The sequence below is a fragment of the Sciurus vulgaris genome (genome assembly GCF_902686455.1).
Source record: "Sciurus vulgaris genome assembly, chromosome: 10".
Lineage (NCBI taxonomy): Eukaryota > Metazoa > Chordata > Mammalia > Rodentia > Sciuridae > Sciurus > Sciurus vulgaris.
The window spans coordinates 101,390,302-101,404,985 of record NC_136470.1 but is presented as its reverse complement, the minus strand read 5'-3'; the positions used below and the strand labels follow the sequence as shown (position 1 = coordinate 101,404,985).

The 14,684-nt window shown below is 37.3% G+C and overlaps 1 protein-coding gene across 3 annotated transcripts in view; it reads right to left on the bottom strand.

Moving 5' to 3' along the window:
* The window catches only part of PLD1 (phospholipase D1), a 209,785-nt gene that overhangs the window by 80,696 nt on the left and 114,405 nt on the right, over positions 1-14,684 (bottom strand). For all 3 annotated transcript variants that reach the window (XM_079155125.1, XM_079155127.1, XM_079155126.1), the window contains 3 exons: positions 13,646-13,795; positions 12,875-12,958; positions 4,609-4,690 (listed from right to left, as the gene is read on the bottom strand). In XM_079155125.1, coding sequence (XP_079011251.1) covers positions 4,609-4,690; positions 12,875-12,958; positions 13,646-13,795 — 316 coding nt within the window. The remainder of the gene's footprint in view (positions 1-4,608; positions 4,691-12,874; positions 12,959-13,645; positions 13,796-14,684) is intronic.

Sequence of the window (14,684 nt, the reverse complement as noted above, 5' to 3'; positions counted from 1 at the left end):
AGATTTTCCCAATGAAAAAATAGAATACAAGCTTAAAACCCCAAATTTCAACCCAAATTATAGACTCTTACAGCTGACATCTTTCATCATGGTTCATTTGTTTTAAATGGATGAAATTCTGCTTCTTAGACTGAAGACATTATTACTCATGGAGGGTAGTAGTTGCAAATTAGGAACTTGGCCTGAATCCTGCAGTTTTCCATTTACCTGCATAACTAATGGATTTTTTAAATAACAGAGATGTTAACACTAATGGATTATATTATTACCTTCCATTTATTAATACCTGACATTTTCTTCTACATTATTGCTTTTCTCATTTTAAATAAATTAACTCTAAAGGAAATAGGGTAGAGACTTTTAAGTCTTTTTATCTTAAATACAAATGACTAACAAGGAAGTAATTAAATATAAAAAAGGTCATTTTTAATGTGGTTTATGATTATTTACTTCCACTTATAGCCACAATAAATAGTTAACTACTGACAAGATTTCTGTGAAAATAAAGCAGTAATTTCCTGTTCTTTTGGGTCATAATATTTCAACACTCTTGAACTCTATAAAGAACAACAGAAAATTATTCCTTGGGAACAAAGGTATTTGCTTTGTTGTGATAGTATGGGTTGATAAAAAATGTGAGAAAAATTCTGCAAATCAAAAGCCAAATGTACAAAAAATGACTGACACTAATTCTGTAATTTAAAAATGTGCACTTTGAAACACCCATGTCTTACTAATGCCTTTAAGTGACCCTAGAGGAAATTACTTTTTGCTTAGAGAAGGGGAAGCCAAATATCAATAGGGGAAGTAGGGAGAGGGATATCTCCTTTGCAACACCACATTTCCTGTTGCCATTGAACTAACCAATCCAATCTGAAGGTCCCAGAGAATAAATTCCATGAAACATAAATCTTAAAAGATGAAAGCTCTGTCCTCCTTTCTAATGAGCATCTCATCAAGTACAGCAGACACAACATAATCAACGGTAGGAATTTTTAGAAGCTGTAGTTAGATATACAAAATACTTGCGAAAACAATGAAAATAAATTTTTAAAAATTTATGCTGGAAACCAAACAGACTTTGTTTTTTGATCATCTTTTTTCTGATTATTCAAAATAGTGTGGTTCAAATATTTTCTAAATGCAGCCCAATTCTCCCACTGCCTGAAAAGAGCTTACCTTATACACCCTCCAAGGATTTCCCCAGGGGTGCAATATATTAGGAAAATGAAAAGCAAAGGATAAAAAGCAATCACATCCTCACCATTTAAAAGCAAGAAGTACTGGGATAAAATAGCACAACCACTTGTGTGCTTTTTCTTATTTTGTTTCAACCAGTTTTGTTTGAAGCATAATCCTGAAGGGGAGAGATACCTCCTCCCCTTCCCTGTAAGCCATCCTGGCCTACAACTTGATAAAGTCCACTGGTTTTCTGCAGAGATGTGATTATTTCTGTGGTTTCTCAAAAGCAGACATCCTTCCCTCTTACTGACTCCTTGTGTTCTAAGAGACAAGAAAGAAATCTGCAGACTAATTCAGCCTAAAAACCAAAAACCTTTTTCAGTGAGTCTCCAGGTTGTAGCACTTGAAGATTCGTCAGTGTGATTCTCATAAGAAATATCACTTATTTCTAAGGTTGAAACACACTATTAGGGTACAGGCATGTGGTCACCATAACTATGATGCAACTTATTATCTCTTAGTGTCTTGAACGTGGAACTGTGGAGCCCCTGGGATGCTGCTTCTTAGAGCTATCAACAATGTGACTCTCCTCATTGGCTTACGCCATTTAAAATGGTGACATTGCCAAGCAGGAAGCTAAAGAAACAGAAAACTATCAACTGGGCTATTACCACAGTCACAAAATGTTGTACTTTCCCCTAAAAAACAGTCATTATAAGAGATGTTTGCCTACATGCTGCTAGGAGGCAAAAACACTTTCTAAATTCCTCTCCAAAAAACCCCACATAACCCTGCAAAACTGGATAGAAGAAAAGAAACATTTATTTTAATCAACCTTGTGGACCTCTGGGACCCATTAATGCAAAAATAAATATTATGTTTCAACCCCCCCATACATTGCAAGGCTAGCATGTGGCTTTCAGAAGCTAAATTATTTAAGCCAAGCAGTGTTATGTGCATAAGCAATGTCAAATTGGAATAAAATGATTGTTTAAAAATTTATGACCAAGGAAGGAACATCATATGTTCGAGATTAAGAAAGAATACCCACTAAATGTACCATCGAGACATTAATTTTTAATAGTATTACTATTTCCTTAGGAAATTTAAAAATCATTACCCATGATTTAAAAATTACAAGATTCAGAAAGTAGATGAACAGGAAACAGTACCATTATCAAATAATAATGTTTACTTGGTCATGGTATCCACCAGGGCCCTCACCAGGGTTCATGGGCCATTAAAGCAAAGAGATGCCACATCAGTGACATAAAGATGACCAGGAAGGTACACTGAAGGCAGTAGAAAACACCTGCCAGTTAACAGGGGCGAAGGCCAGGCCTGTAGGATGGGCCCGAGTCCTCCTCAGGCTTTCTCAAGTTTACTTAGGCTTCTTACAGACACCTCACACTTGGGGAATCTAAAACTTAGCTTTCTAGGGTTGGAATGTAGCTTAGTGATACAGCACTTCTCTAGCACGCTCGAGGCCTTGGGTCTTACCCCCAGCACTGCAAAACAAACAAACAGAATTGGCTTTCAGAATCTGAGTTCTCCCCACTTTCTCTCACCTTTCCAGCATACCATTTTGATCAGAACCGCCCCCGCCTCAACTTTGACTCGACACTCACCAACAAAATGTCCTCACTGTTTGCCATGAAGCCCAACCACTGGCTTGGCTCCCAGGGCCCCCAATCCTAGCTGCAAACAGGCATCCCAGTTGCCGCCCATCCTGCCTATGCTAGCACGTCACCAGCATTGGCACCTCACTGTGATTGACAGCCTCTGGCATTCCTGTTCCCTCAACATTTACTGCAGCTGGAAATTTCTTCCTCCTTTCTCAAAAATGTTTGCCCATCTTAAATGCCTTCCATCATTCATGTTAGGGGGGCTCCCCAACCAGACCTGCCCAATGCTCCTCCCCTTGCTTTTGAATCTGGACACTGTCTCTGTACTCAATTGATATGTGTGTTGATTTCTAAGCTCCCCCAGCTCAGGAATTGTGGCTTTTATTTAAATACATCTCAATATGATCAGCCATGTCCCAGGACATAGTAGGCATTCAGTGAAGTACTGGGTAAACACTCTGAGAAGAGGACTTCTTGGTGTGAGTGAAGATAGCAAGGCAAGGCTGACGAGTTTTACTAAATAGAATCTTGAAGGGAAATGGGAAAGCTGCCATTTCACAGAGAAAACATGGGGAAAATTATAGCCCACTCGGTAAGTAGGAAGAAATTTGGTAAGGCATGAGTTCTTCAGTAAGCCCTCCATGGTCGGGGCCCGAATCCCATTCACTGATGCATCCTTAGTGATTCCTGTGGGGCCTGGCTCATGGGCGACCCTTGGTGACTGAATTGTTAAAGGAATATGTGAATAATGATTATCAAGATCTGAATTTCCAATTTTGTGAGAGGAACACATTTGACTATCCATCAGAAAGGTGTTGGTAGAAGATGTGCCTGAAATAAAGATTATCAACTTCTTTTTCCCTCAGTATTAGCAGTGAAGTTGGACGATCTATGGACATCTGTGGAAGCCCAGATGTAAAGGCACGGGGAGAAGACAGTGAAAGAGAGAGGGAAGAGTGAGTGGGGAAAGGGTCAGTGCAGAAGACAGGAAGAAATGAGTGCAGGCCATGAGAAACAGAAATGCTATCCCTCAGTTACTCAGCGTCCATTGAACATCTAGAATATTCAATGATGGGGAAAAAATAGGTTACGACAGTTCCAAATAAGAGTGACAAGATGGGCACTCCATAATTTGGACATGATTAGTAACAAACCCAGATCTTTTTAATTTAATTTGGTGGAGGGTCCACTCCACAAACAGAATTCATCAGCAACATGAATGTAGTCACAGTTAAGCTTCCACTGACCCAATGATTTACTTTGCATAACAAAAAGACCATCCTCATGGCTCACACAGAATCTACAGGGCCAACTACACAGGAAATGTTTCATATTATTACTAAGAACTGTGCCCACACTGGAGACAAAAATCACATTAATTCCTAGAATCCTCTTCTATATCCACTTGGCCCCATCTGTCTGAAATCGTGCTCCAAATGCCTTTGTCTTTTGCTTAATGACAGATAATGAACCAAATAAAGGGCTGTGTTTCATTTCATCATCAATTATTCAGCGATGAAGTTTTATTATAATTTTTGACCTATTAAATTAACTGGTCATAACTAACAAACATAAATTAGAGCTGTTAATATAATCTGTGCTGTGAATTAGGCTAAAATATTTATACACTCAAAAGTAATTAAAAAAATAGAACCAAATGAACTGGAAAACAGAATCCTGTTTTAGGGAGAATTCTAAAGTAAAAAACTGTACAATAGGAAGGGCTTTGAAAAAGACAAGGGAATTCAGAGGCAACAAACATTTTAAAAATTATATCAGCGTTTGTTAAGAAAATACATACTGCTTTTCGTTTCAGAATGCAGTCCAACCTCCAACGATTTCCTTCAACCACTGGGCGTTTCAGGAAGATTTCTGGACTCAACCTGAAATCATAAAACCTAGATTTCAAGTCACTAAAACAAAATATAAAGTTTTGATTGAGTCATAAAAATCAAAGGCAGTTTTAGACCAGAAGCTATCACTATATTCTACTGTGGCAGGTCATCTTTGCTGAGTCCGTGTATAACTTCATAGGCAACAGAAACTTAGTCCATATAAAAAAAAAAATATCTCACTGAGGATGTAGCCTGATGGTAGAACCCATGCTTAGCTTGTGTGAAGCCCTGGGTTTGATCCCCATTTTGATCCCCACCAAAAAACCCCATATCAACTTCTCTTTCTCTTTTACACACACACACACACACACACTCACCCATATGCATGCAGATCCTGTTGACTGCTCACCCTGCAGTCACTCTCCCCACTCCCCACTTCCTTGATGTCACAGCCTGCATCCACTAGAGCAGTTGAATATTCTAAATACTAGATAGCTCAGATTCCTGTATAGGCACAACATGATGTGACATGGTCCTGGACAATGAGATATATGAGTAGGTCCATAGGTTAAAGAGAAAACTTTTCCTCCTTAATGAGACATGCAGGCAAGTGTCCACACAGAGAAAATCCTGCCCCAACTCCCAGCTTTAGGATGGGCATTGTTTGGAGGAATGAGCTCACAGGGGTGCAGCCATATTGAAATTCTAATGGGAAGACTGGAACCCTCCCTCAACCGTAGGACTGCTAAACTTGAGATTTCTCATTAAATGAAATGAATAAACCCTTAGCGTTTAAGCCTTCTTTTACTGAACATTCGGTTACCCCAAGCCAAAAGCAACCTGATACACATGCACACTGACTTCCTCTGCCATCAGCAGCATCCATGGAAGCTTGAAGCTGTCTGAGCAGGGAAGGAGGAAGGTATGTTGATATGTGAAATTCTCCCAATGCAAGGGTGGACTTTGGCTCTTCTCCCTTGGTACCACAAGGCTGCTCAGAGTACAGCAGAGTCACACTTTCCCCTGAGGTGGGCTTTAAAGTCAGTGTGACCTACATCTGTATTCAATGTCGTTCTCTTACAATGAAGAAAAACAAGCAGTCAAATATCTCCTCTCTGGAATGCTAGACCTGGAGGAGTGGACAGTACAAGTACAGCCTCATAGAATTCTGGACTGGACACCACTCTGCCAGGGGGTTCTCTAAGCACACAGAAACAACAGGGTTGACAGGAGCTAAAGAGATGAGAAGAAATCATTTTTCTACTCTATTGCATTCAATTGGGAAAAAAAAAAGATGAAGTGTCTAAAGGAAACACATGGAATAGCCTGATAAAGAAATTGAGGCAGGCATATACTGTAAGTATTTATTCAGAGTAGGAAACAAGTTCAAAAGTAGTTTACGTCCAAACAAACAAATGACACACAGTCATTGATAGGAAAAGAGCGAAGAATTTAAGAGTCTTATTTTAAGTAGAAAAGTATACTGCTAGTTTACTCTTTGGAGATATTTGCTTATTAGAGATATCCAATGCCATATACATCCTGGCAATATTTTTGAGGTACACACTAACTATGAATTCAGAGGGTTTCAGTTGGGGACTACTCTCAATAGTATACTCTACAGTTAAGTTTTTTATATTATTTAACCCACAAGCACTGTGTACTCAGAATGCAGAGTATTCTACTAGATAATTTGAAGGATCTTAGAATAGCTCCCAAGGAGCTCTCAATTTTGAGGATAATGCATAAAAAGATAAAAGGCAAATATTTAGGCTATAACCAAAGTGCAAATAATGGCCACATGGCAGGGAGAAAGCAGCTATGATTTACCAGGCATCTTTATATCAAGACTATACATATATTACTATGCAAGTCAAAAGAGTCAAAAGAATTGCATAATAAGGCATTTCATTGACCCATGGACACCAATGACTGTAACGTGTATCATTACTCTATGTATTACCAAGAAAAAAATGATGACAATTACAACTGTAAGATGTTGTAGAACATAGGATGTACCCTGATTTCAGAGATATTAAAATGTGCCTTTCGAGTACTGGGGTTGTGGCTCAGTGGTAGAGCATTTGCCTGGCACATGTGAGGCATTGGGTTCGATACGCAGCACCACATAAAAATAAATAAAAAATAGGTATTGTGTTCATCTGCAACTAAAATATTTTTTTAAATGTGCCTTTAAATAAAAGTACCTCTTGGAAGATTTTATGACTTCAGATGCTATATGGTTTATATGAGAAAACAAAGGTTTCAAATCAGCAATTCTCTAGAGCTTCCATCTTAAGAAAACAGAACAAATTACAAAGTGAGAAGGAAGAAAATAATAAGGATAAAAGTGGAGATCAATGAAACATAAAACTAAGAAACAGTAAATTTGATGAAATAAAAAGCAGTCTTTGAAATATCACTAAAATTGGTAAACTTTTACAAGTTTTTTTAAAAGAAAGAAGCATAAATTAGCAATATGAAATAAATGAATATAGAAAATCACAAGGCCTACACACATTAAAATAATATTAAATGCTTAATAAGAATATTATAAATAACTTTATACCATTATTTATAATAATTTAGATAAAATGGACAAATTCCTTAAAAAAACTTCTATAATGGCAACAAAAAGAAATTGAAATTACTCCTTTATCTATTAAAAATTAAATGCATACTTTAAAATTTTCTCACAAGGGAAACTACAAGTAAATTTTATCAAATAATTAAGGAAGAAATGTCAATTCTACCCCAAGTCTTTCAGGAAACAAAGTAAAACACTAACTCATTAATAAGGCCAGCATTAAATACATCCATAATAATGAAAATCTTTACCAAAAATTCAGCAGCTTATAAAAATGATAAATATCTCACAATCAATGGGGTTATCCCAGGAATGCAAGGTTGGTGTAAAAGTAGTAAATCTATCCATGGAATTCACCATTTGATAAACAGATCGAAGAAGAAGAAAAAACACAAGACAGCTTCAGAAAATTTTGCAGAAAAAATTTGACAAAGTTCAATTCCATTCACAATGAAAATTCTTTACAAATTATAAATAGAAATAAACATGTTCAGTAAAAAGCCACATAAACAATATGTATCTCTAACATACACAGTTATAAAAGACTGAATGTTTTTCTCCTAACATTGGGAACAAGGCATGGGGATATATCTTTCCATTTCTAGCCAGCATTTTATTGGTGATCCTAGCCAGTATAATAAGGCAGGAGAATAAAACACAAGACATATGAATTTAAAAGGCAGGAGGTTCATCTTTTTATTTTATAGATAAATAAATCATGTATGGAGAAAAATCCTAAGGAATCTACAAATTTGTCAGCAGTAATAAGTGAATTTAGCAAACTCATAAGATATAAAGTTAATACACAATATCAATTGAATTTCTAGCTCTTTATGTTCAATGCATAATTAGAAAGTGAATTTTAATGCCATTTACAACAAACAGCACCAAAAATATGAAGTACTCAGTGACAAATTTGACAAAGTATAGATAAGACCTGTACATAGAAACAATGCTGAGAAAAAACTATATGAAATCTATATGAATTATATATAAATGGAGAAATACGTATAGTTCATGAATTGAAGGGCTCAATATTAAAGAAAAACAGAATTTGAAGTACTATGTAACCAGTGGCACATTTACTATATTTTTCCTTTGGTCTTCTTGGTCTGGAGGGAAAATCTGGAAATGGGATTGACACAGAGAGAACTCAGAAGTCCTCCAGTTCAGGTTGGACAAGAAAGAAAGGGGTTTATTTGCAGTGTCAAGGACTGTGGCAGAGAGCCCACAGGCAGCTGGGTATGGTGGTACGTGCCTATAATCCAAGTTACTCAGGAAGCTGAGGCAGTAGGATTGTAAATTCAAGGTCCACCTAAGGCAGCTTAGGAAGATCCTATCTCAAAACAAAATAAAAAGGGCTGGGAATATAGGTCAGTTTTAGAGTAACTCTGTGTTTAATCTCCAGTACTGGGCAGGAAGGAGGGAGGGAGGGAAGGGAGGGAAGGGAGGGAAGGGAGGGAAGGAAGGGAAGGAAGGGAGGGAGGGGGGGGAGGGGGGGGAAGGGAGGGAAGGGAGGGAAGGGAGGGAAGGGAGGGAGGGAGGGAGGGAGGGAGGGAGGGAGGGAGGGAGGAAGGAAGGAAGGAAGGAAGGAAGGAAGGAAGGAAGGAAGGAAGGAAGGAAGGAAGGAAGGAAGGAAGGAAGGAAGGAAGGAAAGGAAGGAAGGAAGAGAGGGTAAAGAGGGAGAGAGTCCACAGGCACCAAAAACTGTGTGTGGGGCTTTCCTGTCCAATTGGAAGAGAAGAGATCCCAAGAGGGTCATGTAAGTTCCCAAAGTGTGGCTGTGCACTGGGGTGCTATCACAAAAATCATGTGTCAGAACAGGGTAAATAAAAACTCACCTTTCCAGTTAGAGCACTTAAAAGGGAAGCTGTAGGGAACTAGAAAATAGTTGAGAGATCATAGAGAAGGAGAAGCTCAGGAAAGCAAGCCCATAAAGTTGTTTCTAATCCCCTGGCTCAGTCAAGCTGTCCATGTGCATGGATTTAATCCTAAACAGCATACTGGAGTTTAAGAATCGAACTAAGAAACAGACCAACACTCAGATTGGCCACTAGGTGGCACATATATGGAAATATCTAAACAGCTCTGTAAAGGTTTTAAAACCAAAACTGCTTGGAATTTTCTGCCTAAACCAAAATAAGTCAATCACTTACTAAAATAAAAATTACCACAATCCCCATAAAATGTAAATAAAACTCACTGTCTTATAATATTAAACTTTTATAGAATATAATAAAAAATATTGGGCATACATAGAACCAGGAAAATCTCAACCATCATGGAAAAAATAATCAACAGATGCCAACAGGAAAATGACATGGAGGTTGGTATTATCAGTTTAATCCCTTGTCAGATATTATAAAAATACTGTAACAGGGGTGAACAGTCTTGAAATGAATAAAGACAGAAAATTTCCTCAGAGAAATTAAAGATATAAAGAGAACCAAACCAATTTTCAAAATGAAAAATACAATTCCCACAAAAACAAACAAACAAACAAACAAAAAAGTAAACCTCACTGGATAGGTTCAATGCCAGAATGGAATTAACAGAGGAATGAAGCAGTAAACCTAGAGATAGCTAAAAATAAATTATCTGAACAACAAAGAGAAAAAAGACTGAAAAAAATAAACGGAGGTTCATAACTGTGAGACATTACCAAAAAGGCACTTTTTGTGTCATTGAAAACCTAGGCGAGGAAATTACAAAAAGAAAAGAAAAGAAAAGAAAGAAAAATGTCTGAAGAAACAATGGTAACAATTTCTCAAATGTGGCTTTAAGAAATACAACTACAGATTCAAGAAGCTCAGAGTTCCCCCAAAAGGATAAACCCAAATATCATAATCAAACTGCTGAAAGCTAAAAATAAAGGGAAAACATTGAAAGCATTCACAAGAAAAATTACACATTATTTAGAGAGGAATAACGATTCAAGTGATGGAAATTTCTCATCAGAAACCATGAAGGTCAGAATAAAATGGAACAACTACTTTAACTAGAATGTAAAGACCTCCTACTGAGGTTGTGGAGACAAAGGAACATTTCCACTTATGGTTGGACTGTAAATTAGCACAACCACCATGGACATCAGTATGGCGATTCCTCAAAAGACTGGGCATGGAACCATCCTATGTCCCAGCTATAACACTCCTTGGTATTTAGCCTAAAGAATTAAAGTTGTCATACTATGGTGATACATGTATACCCATGTTTACAGCAGCACAATTTACAATAGCCAAACTATGGAACCAGCCTAGGTTTCTGTCAACAGATGAATAGATAAAGAAAATGGTTATATAAACCCAATGGTGTTTTATTTGGTCATAAAGAAAAATCAAATTATGTCATTTGCAGGAAAATAAATAGAACTTGAGATCATTATGTTAAGGGAAATACGCCAAACTCAGAAGGTCAAGGGTCATATGTTTTCTGTCATATGTGAAAGCTAGAGAGAAAATAGGAAAAGAAAAGCGAGGGAGTGGGGATCTCATGAAAATCAAAGGGAGCTCAGTAGAGGAAAGGGACCAGGGGCAGGAAGAGGGGAGGGAGGGGGGACGTGCTGGGGGTGATATTGGCTGAATTACATTGTTACATTGTGTGCATGTACAAATATGTAACAACAAACCCCATCATTTTGTACAACTATAATATACCAATAAAATGTGAAAAGAAAAATATGAATACTAATAAATAATGAGATAATATTTTAAAAAATCAAAGCCCAAAATAATTAAAAAAAAAATTCTCCTACTACTGGCTAAGAAGACAAGCAACCTCATTTTTAAAAAAGGAAAAAAATTCTGTCTTTGATGCCCAGTATTGTGGAAAAAGAAAGAAAGAGGAAGTAGAAAGAAAAGATTTGAACATAGATTTCCAAAATAGTTTAACAAATATCCCAAAATCACACGTCCACCATGAAAACATGTTGCTGATATAAATTACAAGCCCAATGAAATACTACTGCATACTCTTTGGAATAATGACTGGCAATAGCAAGAATTTTCTTCACATTTTATGAGGGAAATTACTATGAAGGTTTTTATTTCAAAGGGTATGTTGTAATGAGATGTTACACTAGTGCCTTATGAAAAGAAAATAAGACCCTGATTTATTCTCTTGCTGAAAGTAGTCAGTATTCCATCTCTTTAGATGTTTAAATGAGTCTATATTTTAGTGTTGAGAACCTTCAGAAAAGATTTTTTCTTGCATAAAACATGAAAATATGAGCTTAATGGAAAAATCATTTCCACTCTCTCATGTCTTTGCCAATCTCTCTACTTTTAAAAGGACTATAGCACTACATTAAGCTTGAATATATTCTCATAAGTGTTTAGAAAATATCCAACCAAAGAAAACTGCTAAGTATAAAACTCTTTTCTGATCATTGAAAAGATAATATTTACCAAGGTCATAAACATCAGAGTTAGGCTCCTCTGCAGACAAAAGCATAATGACCATAACCTGCCTTACCTACTGACTCTAGATAGATGATTCTCAACCAAGAGAACACCCACCATCACCCTGCACCCCCCTCCCGCCACCCCCCACCTCAACCAGGGAACCTCTGGCAGTGTCTCAAGACTTTTTGGTTGTCACAACTGAGAGCTTGCTACTGGCATGTAGTAGGGAGAAGCCAGGGATGCTGTGAAGCATCCTTCTACACCTAGAATGGCCCCACATCATAGAATTATCTGGCCCAAAATGATAATAGTGCCCAATCTGGGAAAGCAGACCCTAAGATTACAGATTTCCACATAACTATGATTAACTATAATGGGCTCACATTCCTATTCCTTTCCTGTCCTCAAAATCTAGAATTGAGAGGAAATAAATTATGATGACATTTTCACACTTCCTATCTAAAGGTACCATCTGGAGGGAAATAGACTAGAGAAAATTAAGGGGCATTTCAGGCCACAAAGTTATTAGAAGGAACACATATTCTAGAGATTTTCATTTCCATGGGAGCCAATATGGGCATCTGTGATGGACTTTAACTGTCCAAGAAACTGGTAATTGGAACTGAAGTCGGACTACAAAAGCTTATGCCGACTCCAGGAGTAAAATTTCCCCAGTTCTAATGAGTTTTAGGTATGAGACTTCCAGGGGCTTTAATAAGCATCATCACTCTCATGGACATTTGTAAAGAGGGTCAGAAAGCTGAGATCTGATTAATCTCTAGAAGAGCTGGCCAGGCTGTCATCACAGAGGACATTCCAACACTAAAAGGGGGAACAGAACGATTTCAACACAAAGGAACAATTCAGAAGAAGCATGATCATTGGACCTAGAGACAGATATGCCAAGATAAGTAAAGATTCCCAATGAAGACTGGCTCCCGTTACCTTTACAACCACATTTGCATTGTAGCACAATCCTTGCTAAAATGACTTTTTGGGTGTCTGCTTCCAAATGGAAAACAAGATTATTGAAGCTAAATATTTTAAGCATATATTTGAAGGCCAAGATTTTTGAAAAGACCTTTCATTGGAGGATATTAGTTAATTAGTTGAGACTTTGGCCAAACCATCTGTGGGTACTACTGGTTTTCATAAAATGTGCAATTCTTGAATAGCATTAGAGCCTTCAATATTTCTAAACATAGAAACCTCTGGATAAACTTCTCATGGACAAATACTAACCACCAATCTGTGATAAAAATTTCTTCTTTTGCCTCTTCCATTGCATTCGCCACATCTTCAAAATATCCTTTGGCATTAACATACCTGAAAGACAAGTTTTTTTGTTCCATTTTTGGCATTACACAAGACAACATGATAAAGTAAAACAGGATGCATGGCCTAGATTCTCTACATCACTACCAGTTTACTTTGCATAAATGGAAAACAAGGATTAAAAATACAATACTCCATCTGCCATCTAGGAAGGGCCATGAATAAACAGACCCAAGTGACCTGACTCTTATCTGCTTAAAGAGCAACAAATTAATTGAGCTTCATTATCATAGGGAATTGATGAATTCTCCTGTTGAACACCCATGTGGTTTTCCTGAGAAACCTAAAAACAAACCAGAATCCAATTCATGAGTAGAAATTACACTAACCATGACTTTATTTAAAAGAAATCTCTGCTAAGTGAATGCTTTTTCCTAAATTATGGTTAATGACTTAAATAAACCTTCCTTTTGGCATCACTAAGAAAATGTATAAAGTTAGTTTTAAAAATCAAACTTATAAATCTATTGCTAGTTAACCACACTAAAAAAACTATAAAACTGGGAAACTAATCTAAGATCAGGTAGTCCTACAAGGGCCTTAGCAAGAAAGAACTTTGTTAAAATACAATTTATAATCTCTGTTTACAATTTAGAAATTTGACTCCAGGTGAATTTAGATCACTATAAGATTAGATGCTGTGAATTCCTTGAAAACCCAGGAGCAAAAATATCTTACCATTTAGCTAAAGTGTTGTCCTGGATAGCAGCATATGACCCAAATCGATGATCTTTGAGAAAGTTGGTGCCGTGTTTCTGGATGAATTCTTCTATAGCTCCTCCCCACCACCGAGCATGTCTGTAGCTGTTGCATTTTAAAATAAGTGTCCTTTCAAGAAAATGTGGGAAAAAAATGGTCACTCTGTGTTCTACCTCTTAAAACACATTTAAAGATTAAACATTCCATGTTTTATCTGGTACTGTAGCAAACATGAATCATTTAGGCAGAGAACATTAAAAACACAGGCTTCTAAAAATTTTTGGTACAATTTTCAAGCTACTTATTCACTCACTCACTTCCACAAACATGCATTTTTGCAAACATGCAAAATTCTAGTTGCTGTAGACCTATAATTGTACTAGGCTATGAGGAGGGTCATGAAAGAAGTGCCAGTGAGGTCCTACTTCTACGTGTCCATTAGAGAACTGTTGGTTCCTCTAGAGGGCATTTCCCTTTGTGATGCCCAGTGTCCACTTCCTTGGGTTCTGAAAATACCATACTAATTGCACTTGAGGAGAATCATTCCTTCTCTAAGTCCACCAAAGCTAAGCAAAATGGCATATTTCACTTCCTGATCCCTGAAACTGGTTTGGGCTTGAAGGCATTAGCCAATTCCACCTAATAAGGGCAAACCTGAGGACTTGCTCAGTAGTAACAGGAAGACGCTCTTTCCCACTGAATTTGGTGTGAGGCTGGGAGACAGCTATCTTGCCACCATGAGACCAGTCTGAGAATGAAGCAGATCCACAGATGACAGAACCAAGAAAAGCAGGGGAAATGTGTCAATGACATAGTCTGAGCTTCAGCCTATGTGGCTGATTACTGGTCTCTGGTATAAGCCAGTTTGCACTGGATTTTTCTGTCACAATGACTGAACTCTCCTAAGTGGTTACAGATTTATAAATGCTGAAAACTAGTTCAGAATAGGTTGTAGAAAGATTTTTTCGATGCCAAGTGTTAGAATTGGTGACCATCACCAAGAGGTGAATATGTTATA